General features: G+C 51.1%; 1 protein-coding gene across 2 annotated transcripts in view; it reads left to right on the top strand.

Moving 5' to 3' along the window:
• PCDH19 (protocadherin 19) overlaps positions 1 to 20,078 on the top strand; it is a 61,321-nt gene extending 41,243 nt beyond the window's left edge. For both annotated transcript variants that reach the window (XM_036402031.1, XM_036402030.1), the window contains exon 5: positions 14,877 to 20,078. In XM_036402031.1, the coding sequence (XP_036257924.1) occupies positions 14,877 to 15,463 (587 nt within the window). In that variant the 3' untranslated portion in view covers positions 15,464 to 20,078. The remainder of the gene's footprint in view (positions 1 to 14,876) is intronic.
• Positions 20,079 to 20,326: the final 248 nt, after the last annotated feature.

Genomic DNA, 20,326 nt, shown 5'->3' with positions numbered 1-20,326 from the left:
CGGCTGGGGGTGACAGGTGAGGAGCTTCTGGCACCTCCTGGCGAGAAGTCTTGGCTCTGCTGGGTGCGTGCTGGAGGGAGAGCAGGTTCTGTGGTTGTTCCTGCGCTGTTTCATGTGAGAAATGAAAGAGTGAGAGCGTCGGTTGGGAATCTTTGTGAGAAGCCAAGGGAGGTGGGTGTCCTCATCGCCTGCAAACCAAAATAGGTCGAGCACTTGATTTCCTCTGACTGCTTTGGAAGTGTCAGCTTCAGTAAGGAGCTGAGCAGAGCAGGAGCTGGTGTGAGTGCAGCCCTGCCTCGCCTGCTCGGGCACGTCCTGTCAGCTCCTGCAGGAGCCAGAGGGCTCCGAGCCATTGCCTCAGGACAGGAACTTTCTCAACTCAGCTACCTGCAATCCTGGATTAGGTACAGCTTGGTGAGGAGTTATCGAGGGGCAGCTCTTGTGTGGGCAGAGGAATTTGGCAGGAAACCTGAAGTTAAAGCTGTGCACAGTAGTAACTCAGGAACTGTCAGAGAAGGGGTTTTTTTTGGGAGCGGTAGCTGCATTATTGGAGGGTGTAAATACTGCATTATTGGAGGGTCAGGCATACTCAGGTGTGTCCTGGAAGGTTACTATGTGTATACTGGACTTGGATTTGTTTTTTACTCTCTGTGTTTACCAGTCCATCATCATCATCACACAATGGTTTGGGTTGGAAGGGACCTTAAGGATCATCTGCTTCCAACCCCCTACAAAGGGCAGGGACACCTTCCACTATCCCGTGTTTCTCAGAGCCCCATCCAGCTTGCCTTGGACACTTCCAGGAGTGAGGCACCCTCAGCTTCTCTGGGCAAGCTGTGCCAGGGTCTCACCAGCCTCACAGTAAAGAATTCCTTCCTAATGTCTTACCTAACCTGTGAGTCTAAAGCTATTCCCCCTTGCCCTGTCACTTTTGCCTTGTCAACAGTCCCTTCCAGCTCTCCTGCAGCCCTGCATTTGTTACTTGTGCCACTGCTGGTTCCAGTGGGAGCTGTGTGGGCAGGATGTCCTGCTGTGTGTCCTGGCAGGCTCCCAGGAGCCACCCCTGCACCCAGGGATGTGAGTGCCTGGCAGCACTCACTGCTGTGTCCTGCATTGTTCTGACAGGCCGTGCTTTTGCAGCCACTCTCAGGTTAGTGTGGGTCCCATTGATTTACAGACCTCTCCTGTGCAGGGCAGCCTGTCTCCATGACAGGCCATGAAGCACATGATAACTCAGCAGCCTAAATTATTCAGGCAAATTGAATGTGTTTGGCTTGTTCCAAACCTTTGTTTCCTTTCAGTGCTGTCAGGAGCACAGGTAGCCCTGATGCTTGTATTGGAACTCACTCGAGTGCCAAGGAGACACAGACAGCTCAGGTATAACTTATGTTTTACCTCATTTGTTGCTTACTTCCACCTTGCTGGGCTCTTTCTGGGCACTTCTGTGCCTCATGAGAATGTTTGTCTTGCACCTACTGATGCTGCCCTCTGGTATGCTGCTGGGTTTTGGGAATTCTGTGCATCACATGGTGGAAAAGCCCCTGTAAAATCCAAAACAAATTCTGTGTCTGTTCCACCCTTTAGTGGAAGTATATTCACTCATGCAAAAATTTTGACCCATTAGTCATCACTGGAGGATCCAGAAACCTCATCTTAATGAAGACAAGTAATTAAAATTAACAATTCTACCTGCAATTCCCTCATTGCCTGACCTCTGCTTTGTCAGTCTTCCTCCATTGTTACTAGGTGGATATATTGAATTAATTCACTGTAAAAATCCACACAACCCTTCTGTGAGCAGCCTTCCCTTGCAAGGACCACCGAGCTATGGCAAGCAGATGGAGAGGAGATGCCTTGTCAGTGCAAACATGTCCCCTGGCTTTCTGGACACTGTTCAGAAGCTTCTGGGATAGGTGAACAAATTGGCTTTCACCCTCCAAACATGTGTCTGGAGATTTAGGATCTCACTCAAAGCCTTTTGAATCCACCAGGATTCTTTCAGCTGAGACCACTGGGCTTGAAATAGGACCCGAGGGAGATGGCATCCTCAGGGACGTGCTCTGAGACATTGGTCATCTAAGCCTCTGTTCAGAAAAGAACTGAGGGAAGAGGGGATCTCTGCTGCTGAGCATCTCCCTAATTCAGTGAGCAAAACAGAGCCTTGGGAGATGGAGATTTGCCTTGGAAAATTCCAGCTGCAAATGAGATGCATGATTTTAGGAATTAGAATAATTACCCCCTGGAACAGGTTCCCAAGGGATGTGATATATTCTGTATCACTTAGAGTCTTTAAATCACATTTGCATATTTTTCTCAAAAGCGTGCCTAGTCACTCAGAGTGCAGGGCTGTCCTTGAGGAGCACAGTGTGACAGGGCTGAGCCTCCCCTGCTTTCAGGGCAGGAGTCACCTGGTCCTGCATGGGCTGAGCTCTGCAGATCCCTGCAGCAGAGGCTTTGGCACATCCTGGAGAAGAGCTCAGGGCTGTCCCTTGGCCGGCGCTGGCGGCTGTGCAGGAATGTGCAGAACTGAGCAAGTAACTGAGCCGGGGATGATTCAGAAGCCAATTCCCCCAGCCAAAATCTGCCTTCTCTTCCCCAACACACGCAGTCCCTTCCTCTGAATCAGATGTCCCCAGGCGCTGAGCAATCCTGGCTCTATCAGTGTTTCCAGGACCTTCCCTCCCACCACCCCCTGAGTGATGAGAATATTTTTGTAGATCTCATTTCCTGGCCTTTCCCTTTCATCTCTCAAAGCAGCAAGTAAATGAACAGCCCTTTAGTTTTTAGTTACTGCTCTGCACCCAGTGAGCTATCAGAGGCTGTTGACAATGACTTTTCTCTTTTCCGTGCTCCTGCCTGCAGGATTTGGGGAGATAATTCATTTGGTCCTGGTGCTTTGTCAACTTTCAGCACTTGTAATTGCCTAATGATCAGTGCTGATGCTGTTGTTAAGCCTGTTAAAACTTTGTCCTGCTGAACAGCCAGACTGTGCCTGTCTCATCATGTTGTGCCTGCTGTGCTGGCTGGGGCTGCCTTTGATGCTCCCACCCTGGCCCCGTCTTTGGTTGCTGCTTCCCACCCACCCCAGGCACTGCCGAGGGGATGGATGGATGCAGCAGGGTGCTGCCCACGCTGAGGAGCTGCACCTGGAGTTACAAATAGCTGAAGAATAATCCCACAGAGAGTCAGATGCTCTCCAGGGTGAATCCCCTCTCGGCCCCAAGGAGCCTGGAGCTGGTTGGGGAAGGTGGGCTGGTGTCTGCCTGGTGGGGTGGGTGAGAGCAGCTCTCTGGAGCAGGCTATCACTGCTAGAGCACTGCTGTTTAGCAACATGCTGCTATTTCTGCTTTTCCATCTCTCTTGTGCCTTTTCCACCATCATTGTAGTTTTTCTAGGGCTCTAATTGGCCACATTTCACGCCACCACCTCTTCTGCTGCTCATCCGAGGTGCCCAACTGGCTGGTGCCATCTCTGGAAGCCCCTGTCGCTCATCCTCGCCTCTTCCAAGGCTGGTTTTTAATGGCACACACTGAACATTAGTGCATTACCATCCCTTTTCCAAGAGCAGTCTCCAACCACTCTTCTCTCGTCCCCCAGTGCCTCATCCAATTTAATTAATTATACTTAGTATATTACGCATCCTGTCAAAGTTTTTCCTTTCCGAGGTTTAATGGTTTTTTAATTCTAATGCATGCTGCATGTGGAAGCGTTTGAGCAGTGAGGGAGCGTGCAGTGGCAAGGAGGCAGCATTACAGCATGTGCTGCAGGCAGCCAGGGTGGGTCCCTGTAGAGAGGCTCCAGCTGAGCTGCTGCAGGACTGAGCTGCCTCCTTCCCTCTGCTGGTGCTCAGGGGCACAATCAGGGGCTGGGGCCAGTGCAGGGGGCACTGCAAGGGTTTGGGTTGAGCCCACTCGCCCTTGGTGCATCTGGTGGAACAGGAGAGGGAGGGCTGGTGGCTCAGCCCCAGTGTCCTCTCTGCAGCTGCAGCCCGTGCTGAACTCAGGGTAATGAACCTGACTCTTCTCCTTGTGCTAACCGTGTCTGAAAGCACCAATTCCATCAGTCATTGCAGCCCTGCCCTATCCCTTTGCAGAAGGGAGGTGTTGAGGATGTGGTGGGGACTGGGCTGAGCAGGTAACGCTGGCTGGGGCTGGTTCCTATCGCTCTGAATTTCCCAGAGACACTTAAAAGGCTTGGTCAGGAAAGTGGTTCAGCAGGAATGACTTTGTGGGGTCTTACACTGACTAGCTTTGGGTATTTCCAGATAAAACCTGCTCAGACTAAGAGGGTTGTGGGTTGGTGGTTGTTTTTTTCCTGCCTGTCAGTGTTGCAAAGTGCTTAGGTTTTGAAAATCCAGCTGGGCTCTGTCTGTCTGTCACACCATCACTGAGAGTAACGATGCTGTGGTGCAATTTAGCTGACAGCCCTGTGAACTGGGGCCAGGAGCCAACACAATCCAGCCTGACCTCGGGGCAGTGCTGCAGGAATGTGCCTCAGGAAACCAGAAACCCTGCGAGGCTGCACTGGCAGGAGCTGGGGCAGAGCTGGAGCAGCCCATCCTGGGGAGCAGGGCATCCCACCTCTGCACTGTACCCACAGCAAGGGGTGTGTGGGACGATCCCAGTGAGGTGTGCAGCCCCCAGGTGGGACTCAGAATCCCTGCCCAGGTGCCCATGGGTTGGCAGCAGCGTGGCTGGGAGGGCTGGAGCTGTGGAGCTGAGTGCTTTCCTTGCAGTGCTCGTGCAAGTCATGGAAATGCAGTTATTTTCCATTCCAGTTGTTCAGCAATCCCCCTGTGGCTGTGGAGCTGACAACCCCAGACACACTGCAGGGCTTGTTCTCCATCTCACCCCCGTGGCTGTGGGCCCAACAGAGCGGGGTAGGGTCGGACAGGATGACACCCCAGCTGGATTGCTGGAGTTGAGCTTGTCCATGACTCACAGGTAAAGACATTTCCCCAAGCTTATAATGAGGTTTTAGATTTAGCTATTGACCTTATAGTAGTTTTACATGCATGTTTATCTGCCCTTTGGATTAATGAAGGTAAACTTAATTGCCAGAACAAAGTTTCATCTAATTAAATGGATCAGATTCTCAGACTCTGGCAATTCTGTCATGTCTTCTCTTGGCCCTGGGGCAGTGTAACCCACAGCTGGCATTTCCCTGGCATTCCTGTTATCCCTTGTTGGTGTGGAGCTGGAGCCTGCTTTGAGCCCTCTCTGCAGCTCCATGGCCATGCAGAGAGAACAGGAATGTCCCTATGAGTCAGGTGCTGGGTCAGGCTGGACAATGCAGAGCAGCTTTTGCAGACCTGTCCCAGATCCCTGTGGGATTTTCTGATGCACCCGCCCCCCTAGGCAAACATCTCATTGTGGTCCATCCCTGTGCTTCAGAGCAAAGATCCACCAGCACGGAAAAACCCTGTGTTCATCTGAAAGAGACTTCAAGTAGAGCACCAGGGAGGGGATAATGCTGAGCTCCAGGGTGGAGGCACGAGAGGTCAATGTCATGATGAGAGATGGCCAGCAACCAACATTTCGGTTTTCTAAGAAAAGGCGTAAAATTCCCCAGCTCTCCCTTGATGATGGGGAACGCCCCATTGTGCTGGGAAGCCTTCCAGCTCCCTCCACTCTTCAGAGCTGCACACTTTTAGAAAGTACAAAGAGCTTCTCATAATGTTTTGCCTTGTGGGTACGTCTATGATTAATTCCGTGCAAGCATTACTGGTGCAATAACAATACTGAAGGTCCTAAAACTGAAAAAGGAAACACATTTGGCTCGTACTTCATACACAATCACTTACACTTAAGCTATTGATAGTTGATTGGGATCTGTAGACTGCTGGGCTGGTGCCACTGGGTTTCTGAGCGCGCTCAATGGCTGGAACAGACAGCGAGGCTGTAGGTTTTGGCAAGCTGTAGGTCTCATTAGTCAGGCTGACTGTATCTGACACGAGAGATTCCCATCCACCAAGATGAAGCTCACTTCCCTAGGCTTTGGCTGACATCCCAACAATATTTACATGAAGGACAACAGAGGATCAGTGTTAGATTAAGGCTGTGAGTTTCCAGTAGGCAGACAGTTAAATATTCTATTGAAATACTCTTTTGATTATTTAGATAATAATGAAGTTTATGCATGTCCTTGAGAAATCTGGGGAAAGGCAGTTGCTTTATGCTAAGCATGCAAAGATGTGTTTAATCTTGATAATAGGAGTAAATTATGTATCAGCGTTTATAACCTCAGCTCCTTTCTTTCTCACTTGTTGTGTGGAGCCACCAGAAGCCTTGCAGGGAAGGGTGGCAGGAGGAGGGGGCAGCAGCCTCCCACGGCACCCTGGCCTTCACATCCCTGCGGGAGGAGGATCAGGATGGCTTGTTCTGCTTCGTCCTGGCCGAGGGAGGTGCTGGTTGAAGTTAAGGCATTGACCACGAGCCCCCGAGGAGAGGGCAGGGATGTGCTCTGACAGGCGCTGGGCCAGGAGTTGGCCCAGTACAGGCATCCAGGAATTGCTTCTTATCTCCCCCAGCTGTAATTTCTGTTTTGTTGGATTTTTATCAGGATCGTTGAGTTGCCATTTTCTGACCGACGCCTGATTTTGAATAGGACTGAGTAATAATTTGATTTATTGCTGCCGTTGGAATGTGGCTGCCTGGCTGGTCCTGCCTTACCCTCACAGAATATGTGAATTTGCTTCGTCTATGACAATAGCAGAGAACAGTAACCTTTGGATTAATTTGTTTCAGTGACCGAAGTCCCATTAAATGGAAGGCAGCTGGTGTCAGAGGCATAAACTGAGACAAAGTTTTGTTCCCAATTGTGGGAAATGTGTTTAAACAGACTAGAAATGTTTCCATCTCTGCAGGGTATAATATACTCAAATGGTTGCCGTAACATGAAAAAAGTCTAAGGAAGAGTGTATTTAGGACAATCCCTCTGTATCCAGCGCTAATGAAATTGAATTGCAGTAATGAAGTCAGGGGTTGTGTCTGCGCCCGTGCAGGAACTGCCTCAGCATTGATGGAGCCGTGCCCAAGAGTGGTGGAGCACTAATGGCTCGAGATGGAAGAGGTCCATCAGAGCCCAGAGTGCTCTCCTCTTCCTGCCAGGGCTGGATCCCACATCCCAGAGCTGTTAGGATGCTAATGAGCCCTGGATGGAGGCAGAGTGCTGGAGTTTCGGAGGTGCTCCATCCCCGCTGCTCAGGGGCCAGCAGAGCTCCACAGACCACTTAAGAAAAGGATTAATTGGAGTTTAAATGGTGTGTTCCGCCGGCCCTCTGAAAGGGAATTAATTTTTCCTTGTGAATGAGGTGGGGATTGGCCTGCGGTCCTGGATAAAGGGGAGCAGCCAGCATTAAATTGCATTCCAGCCCATAATAATACCTTCTGGGTCTGACTCTGCTGTGGTGCGTGGCATAGCCACACCACAGCTCCTTCTGGTGATCACCCTCCTTCCCACAGCCTGCTCCTCACCCAGAGGCATCAGCATCCCCAGGAAATCCTTGGCATCGACTCTGTCCTTGCCCTCTGCTTGCAGCTGGCCAGGCACCCAGGTCTGCCTGTCCCTCAGTCCACATTCACAAAGCAGGGACAGCCCTGCAGAAGGGAGGGAGTTATTCATGGTGATGCAGAGCAGGGCAAGAGGGGAATGAGCCAGCTCTAAATCAGAGGGAATCCTCAGCATTTCCTGGGAGCTGTCTGTGTCTGCAGCAGCTGGGGACAAGCCCCCTTGCACACCTCTGCTGACCATCCCAGAAGCACTGCCCATGAGCTGCATGCAGCCACAGGTCCTTATCAGCAATTGCTCAATAAATTAATCTAAATGACAGCCCTTGTTTCATTAAAATAATTCCTGTGCTTTGTCCAAGCACTGTTGACCTTCTGTGTTGGACAGACAATCCAGGATTAAAAATACAGCATTTTTAGCTTGCATAAATCCCAAATAATGGTGAAAGAGAGGAAGAGAAAGGCTTCTTGTGGCAGTAAAGAGCATTTGTCACTGTCCCTGGTTATTAGTATCCTCTGAGCATTGTGCAGGGGAAGCCACGCCAGGATTACATTGCTGCATTGACTGGAGATTTCTTATTAGGAAAGGCAAGGAAGGCTCTGTGAAGCCCATAGGTCAAAAATATAATACACTATTCCTCACCTCTCATTTTCTGATGTTATGCTATTAGAGGAGATAAGGGAGAGGTGCAGAGTCTTAATTTACAAGCGAATGATGAACCGCGGCTCGGGACTGTTTGTATTTTGCTGGAGCTTATTATTTTATCTGGAGTGTGATGCAGAGGATCGCTGCCCCTGAGCCAGAAACAGCCACTCCTGTTGGGGTGGAGGGGTGTGGGCTCCACTGGTGTGCTGAGGGTGCTGGGTCCTGAGAAGATGAAGGTGCTGGAGTTGAAAAGAAACCCCGAAGTAGCTGGAAGAGGAGGAGTGTTAAATAATGCAGTCGCGCTTTGTCCATGAAAGATGGCTAACCATGAGTAAACAGCCACAACAGTGTTTGATCCCTTCGTGTTTACTATTTATTCATATTTATTATTCATAAATTCTGTCACAAATGTTGGGCCCGCACCCCAGTGAGACATTTGCATTTTATTTTAAGTTTGATTCCCCCCCGCCCCTCAGTTTCATGAACGGAGATTTAATGATTTGCTTTTCCACATTGCTCCCGTGCTGGCTCTCCCTGGTTCTCCTCTTCTTGTTTCAGGAAGAGATTTCTAACATGGAAAAGTGATATTTGAATAGATTCCCCTAAGGCAATCAATTTACTTCTAATTTGTCTGGAACTAAGCTTTTCTTTGTTGCAATGAGAAAGGATTGAAACTGCTGTAAAATTTATTAGCTTCCAGGAAGATTTTGAAATGAATTTTTTAATGATCGTGCTGTTTGCTGTACCCAGGAGCAGTGTCATCGTGATTACAGTATAATCACACGTTTGCTGAAGGAACACTGAAATGTGGAGCTAGAGCTGGGCTCCTGCACGAGGGGACCTTTGGCACTGCCCAGGTACTGGCACCGCCTAGGTACGGCTTGTACCCAGGTACGGGCACCGCCCACGTTTGGGTAGTACCCAGGTATGGGCACTGTCCAGGTATGGGTATTGCCCAAGTACTGGCACTGCCCAGGTACAGGCACCGCCCAGGTATGGACATTGCCCAGGTACTGGTACCGCCCAATACAGGTACTGCCCAGGTATGGGCACTGCCCAGGTGCTGGTACTGCCCAATACAGCTATTGCCCAGGTATGGGCACTACCCAGGTATGTTACTACCCAGGTACTGTCACTGCCCAGTACAGGCACTGCCCAGATACTGTCACTGCCCAGTACTGTCACTGCCCAGGTACTGTCACTGCCCAGGTACAGGCACTGCCCAGATACTGGCACTGCCCAGATACTGTCACTGCCCAGGTACTGGCACTGCCCAGGTACTGTCACTGCCCAGTACAGGCACTGCCCAGGTACTGGCACTGCCCAGGTACTGTCACTGCCCAGGTACTGGCACTGCCCAGGTACTGTCACTGCCCAGGTGCTGGCACCGTGGCTGGCGCGGCTGCAGGGCTGGGGGCTCTGGGCTGGGGCTGCTCATCACGACGCTCCCCCAGCCTGTGCATGTCCCAGCAGGCTGGGATCCCTCGGTCCCTCTTTGTCTCCCCTTATTTCTTGCTCTCAAGCAGCTCCTGCTCCTCTTCCTTGCTCGCCTGTAACAGCACAAACGAATTCTAGTTATTCACCGTGGCAAAGCTGCTCTGACACGGATTGGATTGAACTGAGCGCCTGTTTGGAAATGGAAACTCCAGGGACTATTGTCATCGCCCAAATTGCACCTTAGATTGTATAACAGCACGTGTCATCTGGCCATTTATCAGGAATATTACATTCCCAGGCACTTGCACCTTGCTACGATTTAACTTTGTCTCTTTGGCCAGCGTTGCAATTCCACTGGAGATAATTCAATTGCTGGGAGCTGAACGGGCACCTCGCGCACCTGCTCCGCGTTGCGGTGCCTCAGGTACCTGGGTGTTGGACAGGGGACTGGGGGATTTGTTCACCAGGGCCATTCCTCAATCCCCCTGTGATGAGGGAAGCGCCCGTGCTGTGTGGAGCTGGGGGCTCTTGCTGCAGTGCCCACCACGTGTCCTCTGCCAGCTCCTGCTGGGCTCTGCCTGTTGGGCATCCGTCCCGTGTCCCTGCTCTTCCGACCAAGAGCTTGCACGGTGGGATTGGAAAGTGCCAAGGGTCTTGGCTGGGTGGGGGATTTTTATCTCTCCCACCAGGTCTACCTGCAGCTGCTGGTCCTCGGCAGCTGCTGCCTGGCTGAGACTACAGCAGTTGTGGGTCTTTGTGACCCATAAAGTTGCCTTTGTGCTGGTCTTCTGAGTTCCAAGTAGAGCTCTGATTTGAAATCTGGAGCTTAACATGGATTTTGGTTGACTTGTTGAGGAACATGTTTATTCCAGAGGTGGCTGTGGATTTTATGTTATTTCATATTTGCTATACAAGAGCTTATGTTTAGTAATGATATTTTTCCTGCCAAGTCTGACTTCAGGATAACTACTCACCTCTTGACAAAAAGGCTTGTGCCAGGATGTTTTGTCCCTGGGGAATGTTTTAAAAGTGACCCTGCTCTAAGGTGCCCTGAAACAAAGTTCTGGGTTTGTGCTGGGTGAGGACAGTCTGGCTGAAACACGGGTATTGCTGCAGTGTGACCTGCACATCTTTCATATGTGTAGGGCACTTGCCCTCAAGCGAGCTGCTCAGCGTGTCTCTGGGCCAGCTGAGTGCCACATGGGTGCCCCCACGGGTGTCCCCACAGCCTGACTGGCAACTGAACTATCCCCCCTGTGTTTGCAGTGTCCTCAGCTCCTTAGAGAGTGCAGCCCAGGTCATGCCCTGGGCCGTGGTGGTCTCTGTCCCTGGCCATGGTGGTCTCAGTCCCAGCCCATGGTGTTCTCAGTCCCTGGGCCATGGTGTTCTCAGTCCCCAGCCCATGGTGGTCTCAGTGCCTGGCCATGGTGTTCTCAGTCCCCAGCCCATGGTGTTCTCAGTCCCTGGGCCGTGGTGGTCTCTGTCCCCAGCCCGTGGTGTTCTCAGTCCCCAGTCCATGGTGTTCTCAGTCCCCAGTCCATGGTGGTCTCAGTCCCAGTCCATGGTGGTCTCAGTCCCCAGCCCATGGTGGTCTCAGTCCCAGTCCATGGTGTTCTCAGTCCCCAGCCCATGGTGTTCTCAGTCCCTGGCCGTGGTGGTCTCAGTCCCAGCCCATGGTGTTCCCCAGCCCATGGTGGTCTCAGTCCCCAGGCCATGGTGGTCTCAGTCCCAGCCCATGGTGTTCCTCAGCCCATGGTGGTCTCAGTCCCCAGCCCATGGTGGTCTCAGTCCCAGCCCATGGTGGTCTCAGTCCCAGCCCATGGTGTTCCCAGCCCATGGTTCCTCAGCCCATGGTGTTCCCCAGCCCATGGTGTTCCTCAGCCCATGGTGTTCTCAGTCCCCAGCCCATGGTGGTCTCAGTCCCTGGCCATGGTGTTCCCCACCTGTGCCAGCTGGCAGGTCCTTGCCAGCCTGGAGCACTGGGGCCCTTGGGGGCTGTGTGTCAGGATAAGGTGCTCATGCTCACACAGAGCAGTGCCAGAGCTTGGGGTCTCACCCCACTTTGCCCCTCTGTTGCTCCCCCTCCCTTTGCCTGTCTCTAGCTCTGGTCAGGCAGCAGTTTCAGCCTGCTCAGCCCTGCCATGAGCACAGGGGTGGGAGCTGCCTGCTCTGGCTGCCAGGCACTCACCATGTCGTGGTTCTGGTGGTTATTACCTGGGCTTTGCTCCGTGCATCAAGAACATTTTGTCACTGCAGACAGTAACAGCTGTATTGACTAGGGCAGGTCTAGGGCTGTAAAAGAATTTCCTGTTGTTCTATTTCTGATTGTTAAAGTGGTAAAGAGCAAGACAGAACAGTACAGTAATGTGAATGTGAACGTGAATGGCTGTCCTGGGTGCCATCAAAGCTGGGTGAGTCAGACTGAGCTGCAAAGGGCAGCACCAGGAGCGTGCCCAGCAGCTCCCTGCCTGCTGCCTCTGTTGGGGCGGGAGCAGCATGCAGGGATCAGCCCTGGCTCAGCCACTGGAGGGGCTCAGACCCTGCTGTGCATGCCTTTGGATCTGGGACAGCAGAGGAATGGCGTTTCTGTGTATCAACAGGCCTTGCTTGAGGCGTAAAAATAATATTTTATACCAGCTACAGGGCTAAGACAGTGATGGATGGGTGGGTAGCTGAAGATGCCCGTTCTGCCATGTTGAAGAGGCTGCTCCTGGGGGCTCTGTGCTGGTCCTTGTGTCTGCTGCCAGTCAGGGCTGCTCTGGGCAGCCTGGACACATGTTGTCCCCGAGAGCAGGATGGTTCTGGCTGCAGGGCATGGTCTCAAAGCTGAGATGTGTGCTGAGCACAGAAGCTGAGTGACAGAATGTGCCATGGAACTACCTGTTGTCTCAGGTCTGTGGATGGTGGTGGCTTGTGACCCTCTGTCTGTCAGCCTGGCCTCTTTGTGACTTGTTAACATTCCCTTCCTCATACAAAAGATTGAAACAGTATAATTTAATGTAATGCTTCTCAGCTCCTTTCCTCCCTGCATTTCAGCTGCTGCAGGTTCTAGACAAGCATTGTAATGCCCAAAACTGATCATCTCCCTGGCCACCAGGCCCTTTAGTGAGCTGCTCTTAAAGCACAGGTGCCTTTCTAGGCTTTGAGGAATATCCACTTGCAGTAATCAGGGAAGTCCTTCATTTGTTTCTAGCTGTAAAATGTGGCAGTTGGAATAAATGGGTCAAGGTGAGACCAACCTGCCTGTGCTCCCTCTGGAGTGAGGTTTGCCTTGGCTATGGCAGTCCCATGGACTGGGGCCTGAGCTGTGCTGCTGGGCAGGGAGGATGAGGAGAAGCAGCTCCCCTGTGCCTTCTCGTGCTGGACCAGCCAGCCCAGCACGCTCACAGATCCAGCTTTTCATGTTTGTGGAGAGACTGAAGTGATGTGTGCTCCAGCAACACGCCCAAGGTCACACAGCACAATAAATCAGTGTCTCATCGGGATGAGAATCCAAGATATTTCTGTAGCCCCTCCAGCCATCACCAAGTCCTCTGCTATCACAGCCAGACTACACAACTTTGTATGCCTGTAGCACCCTTTTGAAGTTAAGCTGTGGATAAATAGGGAGACAGCAATATTTTCTGGGCCATTTTTCTTTTTTTTTTTTTTTTCTATTTTGCTCAAGTACTTGAAATTAGCAGAATCAAAGTATAAGATCATGGGCTTTTAGAGCTCAGTGCTGGTTGTTCAGTGTGTAGGGCTCAGGGCATCCTTCTCACAAGCTGCTGTAAAGGCAGCTGCCAAAACCCAGACCTCCTCCCCTCCACCCAGCCCTGTGCTCCACATCACTGGGTTGCTGCTCTGATGTAGAGAAAAAGCTGATGTTTTACCCATATATTTTTCAATTAATTGGCTTCTTCTCTTTCTTTAAAAAAACCCTTTCTTGGTGGTTTTCTCTTTTTTTCTTCTTTTTTTTTTTTTTTTTTTTGAGGTCTGCCTTTTACTCGTTTATTCTCTGTAAGTGTTAAGCTGCTCATATTTTGGTGCATTGTGTTATGTGCTGAGAATTTTTATCAGCCGCCCTAGTGCTCGCATGTGGTGGAAATACCAATGTGTCTGAGGAGCGGAGGTTATGCACACAGATGTACAGAGCAGCAGAAGGAATGGTTTTCAGACAGAGGGAAGGAAATCTGGGCTGAGCCTGCTCCTTCCATCCATCAGCCCAGCCCCGACCGAGCGTGGGCTCCTGGGGGTGATGGCGTTGGAGCTTTGGTGCTGCTCCCAGCGTGTGTGGGTTACGGGAGGAAGGAGCCCCGTCTCTGCGTGGGGAAAGGCTGTGCTTTATGAGGGCTGCTGCAATTACAAGCTCTTATCAAATGAAGGAAAAGCCGAGACTGAAAAGCAGCCAGGATCCTGCGGTGTTCGGCAGGAGCCACGGTCGGATGCTCAGCAAAGGCTGGGCATGGTGAAACTGCTGAATTTCATTTCCAGCTTTGCACTTGGCTGAGCCTGGCTGCTTCCCCGAGCCTCGGTTTGTCCATCTGTGATGTGGAGGTGAAGCTGTGCAGTCCTCCGGGATTGACTGACAGTGCAGGAATGCACACAGGCCCTGGGCACCAGGGTTTGCACTCGCCTGAGAGCCCTTGGACCTGGTCTTGAAGGATCCTTGGGAAGGGTTAAACCACCAGTCCATATTTCAGCACTGTAAAGTGGTGTTGGGACGACAGCCCCAAGTCGAGAGAAGGAATCTTTATTGCTCCTGTATGAATAAAGCCCCGGCACTGGGAATGACACATTTAATCTTCAGTGGAGTGGACAATCTTGGAGATTTATAAAGCCTCCGTTGTGTGAGAGGTCAGTGGGGATTAAGCAACAAGTTAAAACTCACATATACAGCAGAACCACAAAGAACCTTCCCTCCTCCCCCTCTTCTTTCCTCCCTCTGTTCCTTTCCCCTCCTTGCAAAAAGTCAAACTTAAATGTCACGTCAAACCAAGCTTAAAACATGGTGGCTTTTAACACTGGCCACTAAACCCAGGAACCACTGGCTCTGAGGGCTTGACACACGGACAGCCCTGTTGTGATGGATTTGCTGCCGTCACTCCTTCTCCAGGCTTCTGTGCTGGTGCTGACAGGTGACACACAACCTATTGGAAATTAAACTCCAGTCTGTAGAGCCTCGAAAGCGATGGCTGTTTGAGGTTCAGTCAGTGCTGTCTGGGGTCGGATCCCCTCTGCAGTGCCCGGGCAGGCTGGAGGCTGTGGGCACCCCGTTCACCGTGCCTTGTGCTTTCTCCCCGCAGAGCCGAGCGAGGGCTTCCACTGCCGGGAGGAGTGCCGCATCCTGGGCCACTCGGACAGGTGCTGGATGCCGCGCGGCGCCGTGCCCAGCCGCGCCAAGTCCCCCGAGCACGGCAGGAACGTCATCGCGCTGTCCATCGAGGCCACGGCGGTGGACGCGGAGCCTTACGCGGACTGCGGCGCCAAAAGGACCTTCGCCACCTTCGGCAAGGAGGGCGGCGAGCCCCCGGCCGAGGAGCGCCTCGCCAACCCCAAAGGCAAAAGAACGGTGGACTCGGCCGCCTGCTGCAGCCCCAAGGTGAGCGGCGCCGTCCGCGAGGCCGGCAACGGCTGCGAGGCCGTCAGCCCCGTCACCTCGCCCCTGCACCTGAAGAGCCCCTTGGCCGGCAAGCCGGCGGCGCCCTACGGAGCCGGGCACTGCGCCGGCGGCCGGGAGCCCTTTGGGAACAGTGGCCCTTCCCGGCCCAGCGAGGCAGAGCCCCGGGGCGCGGACAGCGAGAGCAGCGGGCAGGAGGGCAACCCGCTCCTGCAGGCAAGCCGGGAAAAGGACTCGCCCGGCGCCCGGAGACTAAAGGACATCGTCCTCTGAGCAGCACTCGGCCACAGGAGCATGAGGATGAGGATGAGGGACCGCACGACTCCCAGCGCAGATTGTTTTTATCGCTTACCAATGGTTCACAGATTGCTGTATTTAAAAGCTTTCCCTAAATGTATTGTTTATAAATGGAGCTATCGTTGATGTGACAATCCCACGTGTCTCGAGGGCGGCAGGGGTGTGCAGCCCGAGCGAGGAGCCGGTGTTCGGCTTTGGCCGGGAGGCAGCGGGTGGCGGGGGCAGAGGCCAGACCCCCCCAGTCCTCAGGAGCGCTCGGTACCCCCTCCTCGGAGTTTATATATTTTTGTATCTCAAAATGAAGATAAATTTCCATTCCTGGAGAGAATTGAGTGGCCAATTCCTTATTCGGACATCTTTAGTAACCAGCCCGGCGGTTTTGTAGTCTGGACGAAGTAGCGGCTGTTTCTTGTGTGGGACTGTTCAAAGTGACAGTCGGGTGAGTTTCAGTTCAAATTCACCCAGCACGAGGTTGTTTGTCTTTTAAGGTGTTGGTGTTTTGCTATGGACACCCCTGCATTTACGAATCCTTTTGCTGTCACATACTTATCTGTACTATTATTGTATTTGATATTGCAAATTACTGTATGTCTAGTGATGGCAAAAGGCTTTCAGGCTTAAAAAAAAAAAGGAATAGAAAAAAAATAAATCACAATCATCTTACTTAAACTTTGGGGAGCCTGCAGTTTGCAGCCCCGGTGGAGCAAGCGCTTCTTCCAGCCCCCACCATTGCCTGCAGCCTCTCCCTGCTCCTGCAGGAAAATGTCAGGGCATTATGGGAAGACGTTTTTGGGAAAATCCTGCCTGGATTGCAATTGTCAGATGCACTGTGCTGAACTTTTCCCCTTACCCCTTTTTCTTTTGCATAATTTCAAGGCAATGCATGGAAAGGTTTTTTTCCAGAAGTTGGTTATTTTGGTTTTTTTCCAGTTCCCAGATTTAGATATCCCTCGCCTCCAGTCATTTCCAAGTCAAAGAGATGGAATTATTTTAAGAGATCTAAATTACCTTCTCAATTAGACACACACACTTCTCAGTCAGCGTTTCCTAGCCATGATTACACCAAGAGGGTGTGTGTAGGTATGACATCATGGCATGGATTTTAGACCCTTCTGATTTCTTTCTATCCCTGCATCATAAATAAGTATGGAATGAGCAATAGTGATGTTAATTTAGGGGCAGACAGGTGATACGTAACAACGCTACTAATTCAATTAATGTGCCTTCTTAATGGAGAAAAAATTAAAGCAATTCTTTATTTTTTCTCATAATTAAGGACTTTTTTGTGTGGGTACAAATCTACTCATGTAAAATTGATTTGAAAATTGAGCTACTTTAATAGCCATTTTGTAGAAGGGAGAGAGGGAAGGGATTCCACAGCTCTCTGCTCTCTTGCAGTGATGATTCCTCAGTGAGGTATGAGTAAGGTAGAAGGATTTCAGTTAGTGTATTATTATTATTTTTATTATTATTGCTATTATTATTAACCCTTCACTGAACAGATTTTTCCTACCCTCAATAATGTTTCCTAGAATTTAAAATTGATTATGGAAGGAAAAATATATAGCTCTTGCCAATGTTTGCTGTACCAGCAAGTTGAAATTAGTGGTTTCTAGAGAAAGAGTCTTTCTAGGTCTACATATCATGATAAAGTATTTGTTACTTGATTTATTTAAATGAAAAACAACAAGAAAACAAGTTCCAGTTGTTATCATCCTCAAAATAAAATTAAACTCCAGCCATTTATTTCTTCAGGGCAGATTGATCTTGCCTGAAGCCACAGCTGGTCTGAGACAGGTCCAGAGTCAGCCTGTTCCCCCTGCCACTTGCTAGGGCCAGGAATTGGGAAAGAATCAACAAAAAAACAGTTGTCTAATGAAATTTGTGATGCTTCCCTCACTGGTGTGATGACTACCTCATTCAGCTCCCATCCCACGTGCTAACATGATGTCCTGCATCCCTCCAGAAAGCAAACTGGGCGTTTTCTCCCCTCTTCTGGATTCTGAGCCCATTTTTCAGGGATATGTTGTTTCTGTTCCCGCTGTGTTTCCTGCCTGTGTACTGTTACTGCTGTCATTTATTTCTGGGTTTTTTCCCCAAATGTGTGTTTTATTATAACACGAGCAAAGAGGAGAGGGGCTGGCTCGGGGCTGTTGGAGTAACTGGGTGTTCTGTAACTGTTCAGCTGAGTTTATTCTGATGTTACCTGGTTTTGTCAGCTCTGGGAGGTTTTTTTTTTTTGGCGGGGGGGAACTTGTCCCGTGTGTTTGCGGAGAGGCAGAACCTGCCTTGCCCATCTGTCAGGTGCTCTTGGCTTCACGGGGCAACGGCTCCACGTGGCCCCATCATCACCCACACCTCTGCCAGGAGGGGACGCAGCTTCCCCATGGCCCGTGGTGGGGTGGGGAGTGGGGGTCCCCCCAGGTGCCCCACCACCGTCCCCAGGTGCCTGGAAAAGCACCAGCCTTAATTCCTGCCGAGCGTTGCCCCTGCCTGCGGAGCTGCCACCACCAGCCTTGTGTTTCGGGTGAAAAATAGATGCTAACTGAAAAGGAAGAGAGGAAAAAAAAAAAAAAAAGAAAAGAAAAAAAATAGAAACATTTCTCTAATTTACCCAGAGGAAACGTTCCTTGCCACTCTGAATAAAAGCACAGCTGAGAAAGAATGTGAAATAATTCTGTATTAAAAGGGGGCATTAAGGAGGTCAGTAAACCCTTATGCCTCCAAGAAAATCATTTAAACACCAGTTTTCTGGGCTGACCCAGGCTGCAGCGGGGGATGTGAGCGAGGGGCCCTTCCCTGGTACGGCCTTGCTGTGCGGGGCCAAGGGGAGACCCAGAGAGCTGCCCTGGCTTTGCTGCCTTGGCCCTCTCCAGAATATTTTGGTACTCCTGTCACTGTCCCTCTGTGTCACTCGAGATGAGTTCAGGCTCCTGGGCAAATTGCAGTCCCTTGGTTTTTTTCCTACTTGCATCAAAACTGGCCATGCAAAAAATGTTCCAAGCTGCAGGGCGGGCAGGAAGGCTTTTTGGAAGGGTTCCAGATGTAATTATTGTGCTTTTTAATAACATAAACCTGTCCTCAGATTTGGTTTAGGAAAAATCGCTGGGATCTGTTGGTTCCCTTCAGGCAAACTTGCTCTGCTCCCCTGTTAATCCAGGAGAGCAGCAAGCACCGACGATTCTCCCCCGAGCATGACGAGGACCCCATCTGGAGCAGCTTTGGGGCTGGGGGCCAGGGGCTGAGCTCTTCCCTGCTCCCTTGGGAGCCCCTGGCCTTTCCCACCCTCGGGGCTGCAGGGCTGTGCTGGGAAGGATGGTGGAGGGCTGGGGGGCACAACTGATGGCTGGAAACATCCCCCCCTCCAAGCACTGTCTGCTGAGGTTGTTGCCGTTCCCTGTTTGTTGTGAGCTGGAGGTCGCCTGTGGATCACACTTTGTGCAAAAGTGAATTCCTTTCTTTTTTAATTTTTATTTTTCCAAACAGGAAACAAGTTGCTTTTGTGAAGAACACACTGTCTGATGAATATGTTGAAATTATTCTTGGGGAGGGCAGGGTGGGAGGGAGAGAAAAAAAAAAAAAACAATCTAATTTTGAATGGAAACACATTTGTCTGTCATTGGGGAAAAGTGATGGTCTTGTTGCTACAGCTGCTTTTGCAGCTCTGGGTAATCTCTGATCCAACCTGTGAGCTGTGGTACCGCCGGGGAGAAACCCCACTGCCCCCACTGCCAGCTCTGCTGGGGCTGAGATGGAGCCTCTGCTGGTGCCAGCTGATGTTCAGCTGATCTGAGCTGGGGGAGAGCCTCCAGACACCCCTGGGGTAGGGTCTCAGACACCCCTCCCTCACCCACTGGCTCTGTTCAGCTGATCTGAGCTGGGCTGGGGTCTCAGACACCCCCTCCCCTCCCAAACCAGCTCTGTTCAGCTGATCTGAGCTGGGCTGGGGTCTCAGACACCCCCTCCCCTCCCAAACCAGCTCTGTTCAGCTGATCTGAGCTGGGATGGGGTCTCGGACACCCCTCCCTCACCCACTGGCTCTGTTCAGCTGATCTGAGCTGGGCTGGGGTCTCAGACACCCCCTCCCCTCCCAAACCAGCTCTGTTCAGCTGATCTGAGCTGGGATGGGGTCTCAGACACCCCTGGGCTGGGGTCTCAGCCCCCCTCCCTCAGCAGTGGCTCCCAGCAGCAGCAGCAGCCACCCCGGCGGCCGCGGCACCGAGCGCGGTACGTTCTCGTCATGGTGTCTCCGTTGCCGAGTATATGAAGAATAAATTGTTGTATATGCTGATATGTATGTTATGTACATTTTCACAGTGATTGAATCATTGTAAACAACAAAATGGAAAAAGGAAAAAAAAAAAAAAGAAGAATCACCATTCTGTCTATTTTATGAAGATGATAAAGCAGCTTTATTAAATTATTATGATTCTGTTTCCAAATGGTGTACCTGCCACATTGGGATTTTTTCATCTGATGAGAACTTTGTTTTCCACCTAAATGTGATTTTCTTTTCTCTGCTTTGAGCATCTAATGCATTTTAGTATTAAAGCAATTATTGAATAAAATGGAAAGTAAGTGTTTGGTTAAATATGCCTCAGTGGGTTTGCTTTGATGGGCTCCAGGTGCTGGTCCTGCAGAAGCCAACGCACGGCTGGGTGCCACCCCAGCCCCGTCCCTGTCCCATGGCTGGTCAGCTTTGGCACCCCAGAGGCTGCAAAGCTCAGACAGAACTTTCCTGGTCCTGAGGAGGGGTCATCACCATCCCCAGTGGTGACCAACTGGCACAGGCAGACTCTGAGCCCCCATGAAACTGCGCTCGGTGCTGGTCCTCTGCTC

This window comes from Molothrus ater, chromosome 14, assembly GCF_012460135.2.
Source record: "Molothrus ater isolate BHLD 08-10-18 breed brown headed cowbird chromosome 14, BPBGC_Mater_1.1, whole genome shotgun sequence".
Taxonomy (NCBI): Eukaryota; Metazoa; Chordata; class Aves; order Passeriformes; family Icteridae; genus Molothrus; species Molothrus ater.
This window is presented reverse-complemented; position numbering and strand designations above follow the sequence as displayed.